This window comes from Bos grunniens, chromosome 20 (genome assembly GCF_055505025.1).
Source record: "Bos grunniens cultivar Pamir isolate PY7600 chromosome 20, Bosgru_T2T1.0, whole genome shotgun sequence".
NCBI lineage: Eukaryota > Metazoa > Chordata > Mammalia > Artiodactyla > Bovidae > Bos > Bos grunniens.
Window position 1 is genome coordinate 35,066,640 of NC_141184.1, and position 19,079 is coordinate 35,085,718.

General features: G+C 37.1%; 1 protein-coding gene across 3 annotated transcripts in view; it reads left to right on the forward strand.

Moving 5' to 3' along the window:
- WDR70 (WD repeat domain 70) overlaps window positions 1–19,079 on the forward strand; it is a 285,459-nt gene that overhangs the window by 178,403 nt on the left and 87,977 nt on the right. For all 3 annotated transcript variants that reach the window (XM_086361477.1, XM_086361480.1, XM_086361478.1), the window contains one exon: window positions 6,641–6,815. In XM_086361477.1, the coding sequence (XP_086217603.1) occupies window positions 6,641–6,815 (175 nt within the window). The remainder of the gene's footprint in view (window positions 1–6,640; window positions 6,816–19,079) is intronic.

The following is a 19,079-nucleotide window of genomic DNA, read 5'->3' on the forward strand; positions in this document are numbered from 1 at the left end:
ATGGAATTCTCCAGGCAAGAATACTGGAGTGGGCAGCTATTCCCTTCTCTAGGGGATCTTCCTAACCCAGGGATCAAACCCAGGTCTCCTGCATTGCAGGCAGATTATTTACCACCTGAACTACCAGGGAAGCATATTATCTATAAGTTTTTCATAAATGTCCTCTCTCAGGTTGAGCAAGTTCCATTAGATTACTGAGAGGTTCTTTTTTCTTTTGTTTTATCACAAGTGGATGTTGAATTTTTATGGCAAAACCACTATAATGTTGTAATTAGCCTCCAATTAAAGTAAATAAATTTTAAAAAACAATAGAAAATAAATAAAAAGGAAAAAAAGCTTATTTTACATCAGTTGGGATGATCTGATATCTTTTTCTTAGTCTTTTGATATGTGTATTATATGGTTTAATTTTCAGTCCTTACCATCTTCCTTTTCATTCCTGGGTTAAATAACACTTAATCATGACATGATATTAGTTTTGTACACTGCTGTTCTGTTAAGGATTTTTGTGTCTGTGTTCACTGGGGATCTATAGTTTTCTTGTAATGACTTTGGTTTTGGCATCAGGGCCATATAGAGTGAGTTGAGAAGTGTTCCCTTTTCTGTTTTCTGGAAGAGTTTATATAGAGTTGGCTTCCTTCTTCCCTCCTTCTCTCCCTCCCTCCCTCCCTCCCTCTCTCCCTCTTTGGCTCAATATCAGATTTTTTTTTTTTCAGTTTTGAGATACAATTGATATGAAACACTGTGTAAGTCTGAGGAATACAGCATGTTGATTTGACTTACATGTGTCATGAAATGATTACTACAGTAAGTTTAGTGAATATTCATCATCTCATGTAGATGCAAAATTAAAGAAATAGAAAATACTTTTTTTCCTTGTGACGAGAACACTTAGAATTTACTCTCTTAACAACCACAGTTTTAATTGTATACATCATCTTGTACACTGCCTCCCTAGAGCTTAGTTTATCTTACAGCTGAAAGTTTGTGCCTTTTGACTGTCTTCATCCAGTTTCTCCATCCACTCCTCCCCACCCTTCTAGCTCTATTAGTTTGTTTATTTTTTAAATATAATTTGCTACAACATTATATTAGTTCCTGCTACACAATGTAGTGATTTAATATTTCTTTATATTTCAAAATGATCATCAGGATAAGTCTAGTGAACATCTGTCGCCATACAATGATATTGTCTAATTATTGACTGTATTACCTAGACTGCACATTTCATACTCGTGATTCATTTATTTTGCAACTGGAAGTGTGTATCTTTGAAAATTTTTTTAGATTTATTTTATTGAAGTATAGTTGATTTACAGTGTTAATTTCTGCTGTACAGCAACATGATTCAGTTTTACACATATATACATACTTATTCTTTTCCGTTATAGTTTATCATAGGATATTGAATATAGTTCCCCGTCCTATACAGCAGACCTTGTTGTTTATCTGTTCTCTGTATAGTAGTTTGCGTCTGCTCATCCGTCAACCACGAGTCTGTTGGCTGTGCCTGTGAGTCTGTTTCTGTTTTGTAGGTAAGTGCATTTGTGTCATATTTTAGATCCCACATAAAATGATGCATACGGTATATTTCTTCCTCTTTCTGACTTAGGACGTTTGTATCTCTTAACCTCCCCCACCTCTTTGTCTCCTACCCCCACTTCCTCCCCTCTGGCAAACACCCGGTTTCTTCTCTGTATTATGACTCTGTTTCTGTTTTGTTGCGTTTGTTCATTTGTTTTGCTTTTTAAGTTGCACATGTAAGTGAAATCATACAGTGTTTGTCTTTCTCTAACTTATTTCACTTAGTATAATGTCCTCTAGATCCATTCACGCTGTTGCAAATGGCAAGATTTCTTTTTTTTTTTCATGGCTGAGTAATGTTCCCGTTGTATGTATATGTGTGTGTGTGTGTGTGTGTAATGTTCCACTGTATGTATGTTTGTGTATATATGTGTGAGTATGTGTGTAATGTTCCATTGTATGTATGTATGTATATGTGTGTATACACATATCTTCTTCATCCATTCATCTGTTGATGGGCACTTGGGTTGTTTCCATATCTTGTCAATTGTAGATAATGCTGCAGTGAACATTGTTGCTGTTCAGTCACCCAGTTGTGTCCAGTTCTTTGTGACCCATGGACTGCAGCACACAAGGCCTCCCTGTCCCTAACCATCTCCCGAAGTCTGCCCAAGTTCATGTCCATTGTATTGGTGATGCCATACACCCTCTTCTCTTTCTGCCCTCAATCTTTCCCAGCATCAGGGACTTCCCAGTGAGTTGGATGTTTGCATCAGATGAACAAAATACTGTAGGTTCAGCTTTAGCATCAGTCCTTCCAAGGAATATTCAGGGTTGATTTCCCTTGAGATTGACTGGTTTGATCTCTTTGCTGTCCAAGGAACCTTCAGGAGTCTTCAACACCGCAGTTGGAAGGCATCAGTTGATTGGTGCTCTGACTGCTTTACAGTTCAGCTCTCACAACCATACGTGACCAATGGTAACATGCTGCTGCTGCTGCTAAGTCGCTTCAGTCGTGTCCGACTCTGTGCGACCCCAGAGACGGCAGCCGACCAGGCTCCCCCGTCCCTGGGATTCTCCAGGCAAGAACACTGGAGTGGGTTGCCATTTCCTTCTCCAATGCATGAAAGTGAAAAGTGAAAGTGAAGTCGCTTAGGTTGTCTACTTGAAAGTTATACAGTCGTGTCTGACTCCTAGCGACCCCATGGACTGCAGTCTACCAGGCTTCTCCGTCCATGGGATTTTCCAGGCAAGAGTACTGGAGTGGGGTGCCATTGCCTTCTCCGAATGGGAACGTAAGAGTGCGTATATCTTTTCAAGTTAGCGTTTTCTTTTTCTTCAGATAAATACCCAGGAGTGGAATTGATGGATTCTATGGTAGTTCTGTTTTTAATGTTTTGAGGAATCTCCATACTGTTTTCCACAGTGGCTGCACCAGTGTACATTCCCACCAACACTGCAAAAGGATTCCTTTTTCTCTACATCCTTGCCAACACTTGTTATTATTTCTTTTAATGTTCACTTATCTTTGGCTGTGCTGGGTCTTCATCTCGTTGTTGTGTGGGCTTTCTCTAGTTGCAGCGAGTGGGGGCTATTCTCTAGTTGTGATGTGCAGCTTCCTGTTGCAGTGGCTTTTTTTTTGTGAAACACAGGCCCTAGAGCTTGTGGGCTCCGTAGTTGCTACTCCCAGACTGTAGCACACAGGCTCAGTAGTTGTGGCACACAGGCTTAGTAGTCCTGTGTCATGTGGGATCTTCCTGGATCCGGGATTGAACCTGCGTCTCCTGCATTGGCAGACAGCTTCTTTACCACTGAGCCACCAGGGAAGCCCTTGTTGTCTTTTTGATAATAGCCATTCTGACAGGTGTGAGGTAGTATCTTATTGTGGTTTTGATTTGCATTTCCCTGATGTTGAGCATCTCTTCATTTCTCTGTTGGACATCTATATTTCTTTGGGAAAATGTCTATTCATATCTTCTTCCCATTTTTTAATCAGGTTATTTGTTTTTTCAGGATTGAGTTGCATGAGTTCTTTGTGTATTTTGAATATTAATCCCTTATCAGATACATCTTTGCAAAAACTTCCTATTCAGTAGGTGGCCTTTTCTTTAAGGTGTTAATGTCTTTCTTAAATGTTTGATAGAATTCAACAGTGAAGTCATTCTTAGTGCAAAGATTTTCAGCTATGTACTTAGTTTTTTTAATCATATAGGAATATTCTAGATATTATTTCTTGAGTGAACTTTTCTGGTTTGTCTTTTAAGGAAATTTGTCCATTTGATCTAAATTATTGAATTTATTTATGTAAATTCATTCATAAAATTTCCCTATTATTCTTTGAATGTTGATAAGTTCTACAGTTATATCTTTTCTTTCATTCAAGATACTGGTGTTTGAGGTTGTCTCCAATTTCTGCTTTTTAATCATTCCACCTAGAAATTCTTTAATTTTACTAATCTTCTCAAATAACCAGCTTTTGGTTTCTCTCCTGATTTGTGGTTTTCTGTTTTATTCATTTGTATTCTCGTTTCCTCCCTTCTGCTAGTTTTAGTTTTAATATTCTCTCCTTTTATCTAGTTTGAATTTTAGGTCATTGATTTGAGGCACGTCTTTTTTTCTTTTCCTCTGTGCTCAGTCTTAGTCAAATACCATGAATTTCGATATATTGTATTTTCATGTTTTTTGAAGTCAGAGTATTATCTAATACTCCTTATGAAATTTTGACTCATGGATTATTTAGAATTGTATTTATTAATTTCAGATACAGTTCTGTATTGATCATTTATTTAGATTCATTTTTTGGACAGTGTGTATACTTTTATGGTTTCTTTCATTTTAGTGTATTTAGATTTGTTTTAACGGCTCAGAATGTGGTCTATCTTAGTGAATGTTCAGTGTGTAAAAGGTGTAAAAGAATACACGTCCAGTTGTCGGGTGAAGTGTTATATAAATGTTAATTAGCTCAACTTGTCTGGTAGAATTTCTGAGGTCTTCTGTGCTGCTGCTGCTAAGTCGCTTCAGTCGTGTCCGACTCTGTGCGACCCCGTGGACTGCAGCTCACCAGGCTTCTCCGTCCATGGGATTCTCCAGGCAAGAACACCGGAGTGGGTTGCCATTTCCTTCTCCAATGCATGAAAGTGGAAAGTGAAAGTGAAGTCGCTCAGTCGTGTCTGACTCTTAGCGACCCCATGGACTGCAGCCTACCAGGCTCCTCCATCCATGGGATTTTCCGGGCAACAGTACTGGAGTGGGGTGCCATTGCCTTCTCCAGGTCTTCTGTAGTCTTACTGGTTTTTTCTTTCTGAGGTGGGGGGAGGTCTACTTGTTCTATTAGTCACTGAGAGGAGTGTTGAAGTGTTCAGCTGTTAAGTATGGATTTGGTACTTCTTTTATTTCTATTAAGTTTGCTTTCACATTATACAGAGTGAAGTAAGCCAGAAAGAAAAACACCAACACAGTATACTAACGCATATATATGGAATTTAGAAGGATGGTAACAATAACCCTGTGTATGAGACAGCAAAAGAGACACTGATGTATAGAACAGTCTTATGGACTCTGTTGGAGAGGGAGAGGGTGGGAAGATTTGGGAGAATGGCATTGAAACATGTATAAGATCATGTATGAAATGAATTGCCAGTCCAGGTTCGATGCACCATACTGGATGCTTGGGGCTGGTGCACTGGGACGACCCAGAGGGATGGTATGGGGAGGGAGGAGGGAGGAGGGTTCAGGATGGGGAACACATGTATACCTGTGGCGGATTCATTTTGATATTTGGCAAAACTAATACAATTTTGTAAAGTTTAAAAAAAAAAAAAAAAAAGGTATGATTGACCCAGCAAAAAAAAAAAAAATAAAGCTCTGTTATTAGGGACATATGCATTTAGGATTCTTATATCTTCTTAATATTTCATATCTTACATTTTCTTAATATTTTATATTTTATATCTTCTTGATCTTTTGACTTTTTCTCATAATGAAAATTTCCTCTTTGTCTCTAGTTTTATTCATTGTTTTCAAGTTCACTTTGACATTAATATACTCATTCTAGCTTGTTTTGATTATGTTATGGCACATCTTTTTCCATCCTTTTACTGTTAAATGATTAATGCTGCTGCTGCTAAGTTGTTTCAGTCGAGTCCGACTGTGCGACCCCATAGACGGCGGCCCACCAGGCTCCCCCGTCCCTGGGATTCTCCAGGCAAGAATACTGGAGTGGGTTGCCATTTCCTTCTCCAATGCATGAAAGTGAAAAGTGAAAGTGAAGTCGCTCAGTTGTGTCCGACTCTTAGCGACCCCATGGACTGCAGCCTACCAGGCTCCTCCATCCATGGGATTTTCCAGGCAAGAGTACTGGAGTGGGGTGCCATTGCCTTCTCCAACATGGTTAATAAGACTTTATATTTAAAGATTTTTGTGTGTTTTTTATATATAAACACACATTTTTATATGTTTCTATATATAAAAATATAGACTCTGCTGAATTTTGATTTTATCCAACCCAATCTGACAGTCTTTTCCTTTTAATTAGAGTTTTTATGCCATTTCCAATTAATGTGATGGAATTTCTAGTTATTGATGAGGTTGGATTTAAACCCACCATGTTGTATTTGTTTTTATATTTATATTTATCCCACTGTTCTTTTAAATTATCTTTTACTGTTTTGGCCAGGGAAGTCCCACATCATTCTTTTTTACTGACCAGTTTTTTTCAGTATATTTTCTGGTGTGTGTTAAATAACAATATATTACCACATGTAATTTAGAAATTAACCTGCATATGTAGTGGGTATATAATGTTCAACAGTTGTGCTGATCAGAGTGTATAGTCAGTTGTTTGGAAACTACTGCTTTAGAGGGTCAGAACTAAGAACTTTGACATTTGAAGTCGAATTTGCACTTGCGCTTTGATTTCATGACAGCACAATTTGGATGGTTGACTTTATTGCAGTGGGAAAACTCATTTACATACCACACATTTTATTTAAAAAATGTAAAAAACATTAATTAGATTTATATGCTTAAAAGGTCAAACAGTCTTTGTGAACTCTTTTGTATTTTAAAATCCTTTCTTTTTTATAAATGAAAATCTCCCTTTTTTTCTTTTTTTAAGGACTGTGAGGACCTGGGAAGTTGAAAATCCAAAGAAGCAAAAAAGCGTGTTTAAACCGCGGACAATGCAGGGTAAAAAAGTAATTCCTACCACGTGCACATATAGTAGAGACGGAAGCCTCATAGCAGCTGCTTGTCAGAATGGAAGCATACAGATCTGGGACCGTAATTTGACAGTAAGTCAAGGATATTTAAGTCCTCTTTTCTGAGAAGAAAGCCACCTTAAAAAGACAAACATCATGTTAAAATATTATGAAGGTCAATTTCCTGAGTTTAGCCCTAATTTAAACTTCAGTGTTAGTTGATAAAACATTGGGCCTCTGCAGTAAACAGCATTTTAGCAAACATTCCAACTCAGTATTTTCCAATTTGTATTAGATTTTGTTTTTAACATAAACTCAATCTTTTGGTATAAAATATAAAAAATATAGTATAGTTTATTTTATGACATTTCAATATACTTGGATTTGAAAGTGAAGAATTTGACAGTGATGTAAAACAAGACTAAGCAGAGAACTAGAAATACCCTTTAAAAGAGGTGAGAAAACCATGAAATAACCAGGGTGATCTATAAGTTGTTGAGCAGTTACTTCTGTAGTAATTTAAATAATAGTTTGACATTCCATGACATTCCATTTGAATAAGTTTCAGATTTTTTTTTTCCATTTTAAGTCATTATTAGAATAAAATAAATTTTGGAATTGAAAGGGATCATAGAATTCTATAACCACAGAAAGAATGAATAAAATAATGAATAGTCTTTGGTTAATTCTGTGTATTACCAATAAGCTTTGAAAAGGGGTTGGTTGCATGTATAGATGGTAAAACAAGGATTTTTAACTGGAGTTATTCTAGATTACCAATGTTAAAATGAAAATCTACACTAATGTTAAGTAAAAGTTGATTATCTTATTTTAATAAAAGGTGCTGGTAAAATTATTAATTCAATAAATATTTATTATCTGTGCTATATTCAGGCACTATTCTGAAGACTGGAACTACTGTAGATGATCCAAAATTCCTGCCTTCATAGAGTTTACATTCTTTTTATTTTTAACAATTATAAAAATAATATTCTTTCAAATAAAATTGCCCATCAAGCACTTTCATTTTGAAAGGGACCCCAAGAAACAGTTGTCTTTTCAGGCAGATGGAGTTAAAGTCAGTTTTTTGGGAATAGGTAAAAAGTAATGAAAGAGAAAAAAGAATCCATGTTGATAATGCTGGAAATATCTTTGGCATTTTCTGTTTGTCAGATCTTTTTATTTCTGTTTTCATCTCCACTATAAACCCCATAAAGCTTCATAACAGCTCAGAGATTTTAAAAATCCTTTGAAGTGTAAACTGAGTTTTAACTAAGCAATAAATTTTTTAGTAACTGGCTTTCATCGTCTCTGAGTGCTGTTAACATAGAAAATGTAAAAGTTTTCTTGACTAGCTTTAATAGTGATGTGTTTAGTATGTGTGTATGTATATATGCATACATACACATATATGTGTGTATACATATATACATGCTTTTCATGGGCTTCTCTGGTGGCTCAGACATTAAAGAATCTGCCTGCGATGTGGGAGTCCTGGGTTCGATCCTGGAGTTGGGAAGATCCCCTGGAAGAGGGCATGGCAACCGGCTCTAGTATTCTTGCCTAGAGAATCTCCATGGACAGAGGAGCCTGGAGAGCTACAGTCCACGGGGTTGCAAAGAGTCAGACACAACTGAGCGACTAAGCGTAGTACATGCCTTTTTTTTAGAAACCATAGTTTCTAAGTTGAATATAGTTTTTAAAGGTTAGCCTTGCATCTCTCTTAAAATAATTAGTATATCTCATGTTCCCTATTTTGTAGAAAAGAAAATCTTTTAAGCCATTGTTCTAATCAGAATCTTTGATTCTGTTTAGTCAAACTTTAATAATACATTGAATATAGAGCTTATTTTACCACATTATATTCATTACATTTCTTCATATTCTTAAATTTGCATGTGTATGTGTCACCTGAAGAAAAATCAAATTAAGAGGAAAAAAACTTGTTAGGAAACCCAGTTCGATTAAAAATAGATTTTAAAAATTCTTAATTATTACTTCAGCAATAATAAATCATGTAGAGGGAAACACTAAAGCTGAGGTAAGAAAAGCTAATAACAGTAATTTTTCCCACACAGTAGCCAAAGAATTACATGGCAAATAATGCTTCATACATATGTTTTGTGACAAGTAAAGCTATCATAATTGCTATATTTTATCATGGAATTCTCATTAGACCAACTTGAACTTCAGCAAATTAAATGAAATGTATCTCTTTTCTTAGAAGTAACGTGTCTGTCAGTGATAAATTTCTGTATTCCCAAGGCCTACCTTTATTCTAGAAATTTGCTGGCTGCTAGTATAGCCACTAGCTACATTTGACTATTTCAATTTAAAAATAATTAAAATAGGACAAAATTAAAATTTCAGTTCCTCAGCCATACTAGCCACTTACTGGACAGCACAGATAGAGAACATTCTCATCATTGCAGAAAGTTCTGTTGGACATTGTTGCTCAAGAGGAGTGTTTGTTTGCCCGGCATCGCTCTCAAGTCATTTGATGCTGGGTTGTTTTTAAATTGAGAGGAAGGCCACTTCAGAGGAGCTTCTCCTGGTCTGTGCTGCCTCCCCAGTTCCTCACTCTCCATTCACCAGCTTGCATGTGAGCAGCAGCAAGGAGGCCAGTGTTCAGTTGGCAGGAAGTGAGGGAGGTGCAGAGTATGGGGAGATGGTGTTGGAGAGGTAACAGCATGCCGCCAGACTCAGGACCCCTGCAGATGCTGAACCTCCAGGCTCCACATTCTTCTCTTAGGTGTTCACATGACTTTCACCCTTCACCTTTTTCAGCACTTTGGTCAAATGCTGTCTTTTCAGCAAGGCCTTCCTTGACTCCACACTATATACAATTGCAGCCTTCACCCCACCAGTGGCACTCTCTCCCTCTTATTTTCTTCCATAGTGCTGATCATCACCTGACATACTTATACAGTATATAAAAATATAAAATATACAGTACTTATACAGTATATAAATATACATACTTATACAGTATATAAATATATATATTTTACTTGTTTATTGACATTGTCAGTTTATTTCTAAGAAGTCTTAAAAATAGTAGCATAAAGAACTATCTATGTTATATGAAAACATAGTAAGTCAGAGATATGAGAGGGAGAATGGGAGCTATTGAGGTCCACAAATACATAATTTTAGATGTATCTTTAATGGTGTAGAAACACATAATCTGTATTAATATAGATGGATTTTAAAACGATGTTTCATGTCTCTCTCAAGTATAATTTCTGGCGTTTAAAATATTCTAGCTTGGATAGTCTTATGAATACCCAGTGATGACTTCCATTCACATAAAAAACCTACTGAACTCTTGGGACATATTTTGCTAGAAACAGTGTTAGTGCTCTTTAGTATGAATCAAGAATTGACACTATGCCAAATTCTTTACCAAAAGAACATGGTGTGCTTCCTTGTATTGCAACCATTATTTGTAGACTAAGATTGTAGCAGGAAAATGAGGACCCATTATATTCATGGAGTTTTGCCTTCCCTAGAACAGGTGATGGGAGGGAATAATATTTGAAGTTTGGTTTGGCAATAGGGTACTACCAGAAACTTGACCCACTCTCCATCTGACTACCTCCTACTGCTCCTTTGGCCTGCAACCCCAGTCCGGATTCTGGGGCTGTCCCTTTTAGAAACATGACCACACACTACAACCCCTTACCAGGAAAGCCTCAAGCCTGTGAGACACTGCAGAGACATTTCTCCAGCTTGGTGGTTGGTCAGTGCCCACATTCTCTCAGCCATGCTAGAGAAAGTTGGTTTGGTTCAGAGAAAGGTGGGGCAAGGACTAGTGATCACACCAGGAGATAAGCTTCTGAGCAAATAAGCCCCTGGTGAATAAGAGAACAGATGTGAAGGAGAAAGAATATGAAAAATAAAGTCACCAGTAGTGGCTTGAGTCCAGTGTTCCACAAATCTTTAAATGTCTCCAATCACCTTCAGGGCTTCCCAAGTGGCTCAGTGGACAAAGACTATGCTGGCAGTGCAGGAAACGTGGGTTCGACACTCCAGTATTCTTGCTGGGAAAATCCCTTGGACAGAGGAGCTGGCAAGCTGCTGTCTGTGGGGTCACAGAGAGTTGGACACGACTGAAGTGACTGAGCATGCAAACGTGCGGTCACCTTCAGGTGACCCAAGTTAAGATTAGGTTGACATTTGGCCTTCTACACCTTCCCCTTTATTAATATATTATATATACATACACACACAGAGTAAAACATTTTGTTTTTATAATAGAGAATTTACAGTTTCCTTTTTTTTTTAATTTGGTAAAGAATCCACCTGCAGTGCGGGGGACCTGGGTTCGATCCCTGGGCTGGGAAGATCCCCTGGAGAAGGGGACGGCTACCTACTCCAGTATTCTGGCCTGGAGAATTCCTTGGACTACAGTCCATGGGGTCGCAAAGAGTTGGACATGATTGTGCGACTTTCACTTTCACTTTTTAAATTTGAGAGTATAACATGGACAACCTTGTAATAATAGATATAGTTCTAATTGGATTTTTCAAAATTTCTTTATTAACGGGAAGCATAATTTTACAAAAATAAAATATATACTTTTCAAAAAATTGTTACTACTATTATGAGTAGTTGTATCTCTACTCTCATTAGCCTATTCCTACCCATTGTGCTTATGAATTGGGCTTCCCTGGCTTATAAATTACCTGCAGTGTATCCTTCTGTAGTTTTCTCCATAGCTCTATTTCTAGAGCTAGATGTGGCTCTGTAAAAAATATAAAGAAAGTCTTATTAAAAATTCAAATATAGATTTTTTGTCTTTTCATTAGGCCTAATAGTTGGAGTTTAGAAAATAATATGGATACCTAGAAGTCTACTGTGTAGTTCTATAGCATATTTTGTAAATGACACCCGAGACATACAATTACTCTGCACATTACCTGGGACTTTCTGTCCATCAGTCCTGAGTTTCCTAAGCTCTCTATACCCTCCTTTTCCTTATTCATGAAATGAGGGCATGATCCCCACCTTGTCCAGTTATTTTGAGGATTGTATTAGGTATATATTTAAAGCATCCAGAACAGGGCTTGCACATAGCAGGTTTTAATAACTGTTTGTCTTATTCTTTCTTTTTTAGCTCCTAGGGGATTTGCAGTTTTTGTAGAATTGGCATAGTTAGATCTCAGGGTGCAGTTTAACAATGTCTGGGAAGTGTCATGAATTTGAGCATAGCAGACGCTTTGGTGGTTAAAAGTATGGTTTAGGAAGATAAGAATATAGATCCCTGCTAGAACCAGTCATTCAATGTATGGAAATAAAATCACCATCAATAAACAAAAACTTTATGTATCCATTGATTAGTGTGCTTTGGTAGTTATGAATTATAATTATTTTTAAAATAAACATTCAAGAGAAAGCATATGACTTACAACTTATGCCATAGTGTTTTTAACATGCATATTTTTTCAAAGCTCACTTTTCAAAAAATGTGTCATTGATTCAAAACACAAACCACCAATACTGTGAAATTACTTGCAAGCCCTAAAGTTAAGCTGTAATTTGTCAATTATTTTAATGGAAGCTTTAAAGTTTTACTTATAATGCTCTCGTAAAATGTCACATATTTGGGGGAGCAGTATTAATAAAAATGAGAATATGCTAGTTTTGAAAAAGTTAGGTTAAAATTATCCTTATTTTTTGAAGTCAGGAGAATGATTGAATTTAAGACTTCTAGTTAAATATGGTAAGTTAAACAGATTCATTCAGTTCTGTTTCTTCCTAAAACCCCATTAAAATGACAGAAAAGGTATTTTTAAAGCATAAACCCATACAATCAACGAGAATTAGAGATGACAGCCAAAAAGAGAAGTCAAGACACTTTTGGAAACTAGAAACCAAATGTGTGAGTGGTCACTGACTTGGCCAACTGGAGAAAGCTGAAACCTTAGCTGGGCTGGGGAAAGCCTATAAAAGATGAACTGGCTTATCCTGCAGTTCTCTTCCTACCCTAGACTGAAGAGTTACTTTTAGGGTGGTCTGTCAGAGAGACTTCATACTCCAAGCAAAGCTAAGATAAGGTGTAAATCTTCATAGAAGGCTGTGTTTCATCTCCTCCTCTGTTGTTATTGCCATTGTTATTATTATAGCATTTACTGAATACTTACTTTGAGTTAGGTAATATTTTAAGTACTTTACATGTTTTACTTCATTTAATCCTTACAAAAATCCTTACAAAAGTACTATTACTATCATTATTTTACAGATGAGGAAACCAATACAAAAAGAAAGTTGTGCTGCCTAGCCAAAATTGCAGCTTGTAAGTGGCAGAACTAGGATCCAGTGCTAGACAGTCTGGAGCAAGTGCTTATACCAAAGGTCAGCAAACTGTGGCCCACGTGCCACATCTATTTTTGTATGACCTGCAAGCTAAGAAAGATTTTTGTTTGTTTGTTTTTAAATGGTTGTGTTGTTTTTCTGTGGTTATTGTAACAAATTTACCAAAAACTTAGTGGCTTGAAATAGCACAGACTTCTTATGTCAGTTAGAAGTCTCATTGATGAGTCAGTTCTAATGATGTAGATGAACCTAGAGCCTATTATACAGAATGAAGTAAGTCAAAGAGAAAGACAAATACTGTATATTGACATATATATATGGAATCGAGAAAGATGGTCCCGATGATCCTATTTGCAGGGCAGCAAAGGAGACGCAGACATAAAGGACAGACTTTTGGACACAGTGGAGGAAGGAGAGGGTGGGATGATTTGAGAGAGTAGCATTGAAACATTATACATTACCATATGTAAAATAGATAGCCAGTGAGCATTTGGTGTGTGACTCAGGAAACCAAAAGCTGATGCTCTGTGACAACCTAGAGGGGTGGAAAGTGAGAGGAAGGTTTAAGAGGGAGGGGATATATGTATACCTATGGCTGATTCATGTTGATATATGGCAGAAACCATCACAATATTGTAAAGAAATTATCCTCCAATTAAATATAAAATGAAATTTTTAAAAAAGTTATATTAAAAAAGAGTTTCATTGAACTCAAAATCAGGGTGTTGGCAGGACTGTATTCTCTTTTGGCTGCTTTAGGGGAGAATCCATTTCCTTGCCCTTTCCAGCTTTTAGAAGCTACCCATATTCCTTGGTTCATGGCTGCCTTCCTCCATCTTCAAGGTCAACAATAGTGAGTTTGAGTCTTTTTCACATCACAAAACCATGACCTTCTCTTTCGCTTCCCTCTTCCACTTTTAAAAACTCTTGTGCTTACATTATATCTCCTTGAATAATTGCCATGTTTTAAGATCAGTTGATTATCAACATTAATTCAGTTTGAAATCTTGATTCCCCTTTGCCTGGTATGATAACATATTCACAGGTTCCAGGGATTACGGGGTGGAAATCTTTGTGGGGGACATTGCTCTGCCTGCCACATGGTTCATAAGAAAAACAAAATAAAAATATTTCATGACACATGAAAATTATGTGAAATTCAAATTTCAGTGTCCATGAATAAAGCTTAATTAGAACATCCTTGCTCATTCATTTTTATATTATCTGTGGCTGCTTTTACACTGTAATAGCAGAGTTGAGTAGTTATAGCAGACTACATGCCCCTCAAAGCCTAAAATATTTACTGTCTGGTCCTTTATTGAAGAAGATTTTGACCCCTACAGTGTTTCTAGTCAGGTTTTTAGTATCTTACTCATATTTTAATGAATAGACAAGGATCACCAGATATTTTAAGAAATCAGCTAACAAGAAATGCAGACACTAAAGCAGTCTCAGAGGGGCGAGAGACAAGGTAGGAAACAGAAGATTAATTCGATAAAAAGTTCCTATATTTAATATTCTCAGAGAGAATATTACAGCCTTGAAACTTAAAGGATAATATTGCAAAAAGCCTTTGTACACTTGGAGTTCAAGGAAAAACTCTTAGAAAACAGGGTAAAGCCATGGTAGTACTGAAGTGAAGTGAAGTGGCTCAGTCGTGTCTGACTCTTTGTGACCCCACGGACTTTAACCTACCAGGCTCCCCCATCCATGGGATTTTCCAGGCAAGAATACTGGAGTGGGTTGCCATTTCCTTCTCCAGATAGTATTGAAAGATATAGTCAAAGAAATCTAGAAAAGAGTGTAAAATAGAGAGAAAGAAAAGATAGACTTAAGGGTCAGTTCAAGGCTCAATATTTGACCAGAAAGTTTTAGAAAGAGAAAATATAGAGGAGAGAGGATGGATGCAATTAGGTAAGAAATAATAATTACTGGCCTTCTCCTACCCTGCCCCCTGTGCCCTCCACCAAAGTTTCAGAACTGAAAGTAATTTTTTTTTTCTGGGTAAGAATTGTTCATCAAGTGCTCACCACAGTGAATGAAGACTCGCATCAAACCAGGCATCATGAAATTTCAAGACACCAGGTTAATAGAGAAGATCCTAAAAATTCACAGAGTTAGAAATAGGAAACATGTAAGAGAAGAATATTGGGGCCGGATTATTTAGGATGTTGATAAGACAGTTGGTCAACATGTGTGAGATCCTGGCCTCTTAGCTCAGTAGGGAAGAAATGAAGAGCTCAAGGGGGTGATACATGGAGGGAAGATTGAGAGGTCACATCATTCATTCCACAAAAGTTATCCACTCCTCCTCTGGCCCAACTACTAGTCTAGGTTCTGGGGGTACCACAGTGAACAAAACAGACATTCCATCCAGTTTGCTTTCAAAGGCCCTGAAGAAGCTGGAAAATTGGTATTTTGAAGATATATCAGAAAACATTGTACACTCTCTTTTTAAAGAATTTTTTTTAAAACGACTATCTAAGCACCAAATTCAGCTGTCTTTTTCACAGTCTGTGTTGTCCTTATTGACAGTATCACTCTTTGCAACAAACTTTTCTCCTGCTAACTTCCCTCTTGTTCAGGTGACAAGGCAACCTTGACACGTGTGACAGTCACCACCTTCTGGTTCTTATTATCCTCCGCCTCCTTCATGGGCTGTGTTTCCCAAAGAGGACATCATCTTTCCTAGTCTCCTGTCAGGCAGATGACCTGTTTCAAGTTCAGTTGTCATTACTTGCTGTGACTCCAGTCTGTCTCTTAGTTCCATCCTATACATTCTTCTGTACTCTGAAGGCACGCACCTCCCCTTGTCTGTGAGACAATCCCACCAAGAATTAAGCTCAAAATACCCTGAACACTACTCCTCTTCTCCTTTAGAAGTCACCCTTCCTTTTGACTTTGCTATTTTTCTTAATTTGTATTTCCATTTAGAACTTCAAAATATTCTGTCTCCTATATATTCTATGTTTTAATGTACCTCACATCTGCCACCCCCCCCCCTTTTTTCTCCTTTGCCTTCACTCTACTTCAGACTTTCATCACCTCTCACCTGCATTGCTGGATATCCTTTCGCTTCTCTGTCCATCCTCTCTGGTTTGCTTAGCCCCAGTTTAAATAACGTTCAATATAATACTCACTCCTTGGCTGCTTGCTGCATAGTGAATATAGTTCATGTATCTGCAGACTGACACCTTCAGTCTTTCCATCTGTCTTTATCCTGCCTTAGAGTAACTCCCGCAACTCTCTCCATAAATAGTAAAACTTCTTTTTAAAATCAGATTAGGTTCCCTCCTGATCGTCCTTTACCTTCCTGCTTTGGTGCCTTACTATATACTGACCGCTCTGCCCTGTCTGTCTCTCCTGGCAGCTCCCCACGACTGGAGATCTCACCCAGTGAAGAAGGTAGATCAGTTGCCATTCTCTATGTGGTGCTGTTGCATAGTCATGCTGCTGTATTTGTGGACTAGAAGATTATCCTAGGAATGTAAATCCTAAAGACATTCAAATAACAGAATTAGGTAAAAGGTTTTTTTTTTTTTTTTTAATTAAGCTTCCACTTAAAAAAAAATCTCATCTTTTTAATAAGCGAAGAGTGCTTTGGCATAGTTTAACCCATGGTGATGGTGAGTTTCCCTAGGCTGCAGAAATGTCCAGTTATTAACCTAATATCACCTCAAGCTATTGAATAGGAAAGGGGTGATTCAAATAGTGGAATAAAGCAGGAGTCTGGTGTTTACCTACCTCTTCAATGGCATCTTCTATCATTGTCCTTCATGTTCAGTGAACTCCAAGCTAGCTGGCCTCTTTCTGCTCTTCAAGTCTTGTTCGGCCTTGTTCACCTTGCAGCCTTTGTGCTTGTTATCTTTGCTGCCTCTGCCATGGTTATAGCTCTGGGTGGGGTTGCTAACCTCTCATTCTGGCCTCTGCTGAAATGTCATCTCAAAGAATCATAAAACCCTGCAGGTAGTTGAGAATATAGATTAAGAAGGCTGGTTCTAAAGCCAGTCTAGACTGCTGACTAAAGTAGTAACCCTGGCTTTGTTCTGTACCTGTTTCTCCGCCCGGTTGCCTTGTTTTATTGTCTTTATAGCACTTAACACTGTGTAATTACCTTGTTTTATTTTTCATGTGCCTGCTCATTCACTTTTTTTCCTCTTAAGCTTCATAAGGTCAGGGACTTTTTGTCTTATTTGCTGTTTCCCAGTTAATATTGTGCTCCCAGTTAATATTTGGGTGAATGTATGTGCTCCCAGTTAATATTTGTTGAATAAATAGTTGAATAGATGCTATCAGAGCATCATAGGTTTTATTTATTTATTTTTAATTTTCATTGAAATATAGTTGCTTTACAATGTTGTTAGTTTCTACTGTACAGCTAAGTGAATCAGCTATATGTATATGTATACCCCCCATTTTTGGAGTTCCTTCCCATTAGGTTACTGGCACTGAGTAGAATTCCTTGTGCTACACAGTAGGTTCTCATGAGCATCATGAATTTTATCTTGGATTAATTTTGTTTTCAGTTGCTATTATTCTTGCTTCTAAATTTTAAGTTACTGTCAGTCGGGCTTCATTGTTATCAAATGAATGTCTTGTTATAGGTCATTTGATTTAGTCTTCAGTATGGAATGTGCTTATTTGCCTATTGCTTTCTAATAAGTAGATTTTAAAGTGTATGATATTAATAATAGCTAATATTTACTGATGGGACTTCCCTGGTGGCTCAGATGGTAAAGCGTCTGCCTACAATGCAGGAGACCCAGGTCCAATCCCTGGGTTGGGCAGACCTCCTGGAGAAGGAAATGGCAATCCACTCCAGTATTCTTGCCTGGGAAATCCCATGAACAGAAGAGCTTGGTAAGCTATAGTCCATGGGGTTGCAAAGAGTTGAACACAACTGAGCGACTTCACTTTCACTTGAATACTTAATTTGTGCCGGCTACTGTTTTAAGTGCTTTATATATATGTTAATTCAGTTGAGAACAGTACTGTGAGGTTGGTACTGTCAATAACCAAATATTTTAGATAAGAAAACTAATGCACCTCAAAGAAAGGGATAACAACTTGTCAGGCTCATGCAGCTGGTAAATTGTGGAGCCTGGCAATCTGCACTAGAATCTGTACTCCTGATTGCTGTGTTGCACAGCGTTATGGTTCAAAAATGAATCATCCTGATGGAAATATTCTAAACTAAATTATGGTGATGGTTGCACAACTCTGTAAATTTACTAAAAATTGTTGAATTGCATACTTAAAATGGGTGAATTTTATAGTATTAAATTATGCTTTGATATAGCTGTTTAAAAAGCAAATAATTCTTACTCTTACTGTTAAAATGGATTATAATTTTTAAAAAACTGTATCTACAGTTGAACTTTAAACCCTACATTCTCTTGCCACTGGAAATGGGAGTAGATTAAGAAGGAAAACTTTCACTCTGCCTAAGTTGACCAAGGATGAAAAAATTCATGTGTCACTGTCCTGCGCTTTTTGTAGGCAAGGATTTTTTTTCTTTCTTTCCTTTGGTATACAAAGTATATATAAGTACTGTTGAATTAACTTTCAGTGGTTTAATTTACCTGCACCCTCGGCATTTATATCTAAAAGATCCTTGCTTTCATACTCTAATTTGGAAATACAGACCTTGTGCAATATCCTTGGAAAGGCAAAACTTACACACTACCTCAATGTATAGACATTAACATATAGAAGGAAAAAAATGTAACCGATGAGAATGTGTGAAAAAATTCTTAAGGACAGCTATTGATCAAAGTTGCTCAGGGAAGCTTGACTGAAAATTTAAATTGAGTTAACACAAAATTTACTTATAAAGACTTGTATGTATTTTTAAAACATTTCAACTTGTAAGTAAAAATAGAAGAGTCTTCTCCTGAATGTGATAGAAGAAAACGTACATGAATATTTATGGTTGTGTGTTGATATTTAGAAAAAGAAATCAGTCATGAACCAAAAACCTCCAGTTTAAAATATAAGAGCTGCTATTACTGGGTCAAATGTCTACACATTATAAGTAAG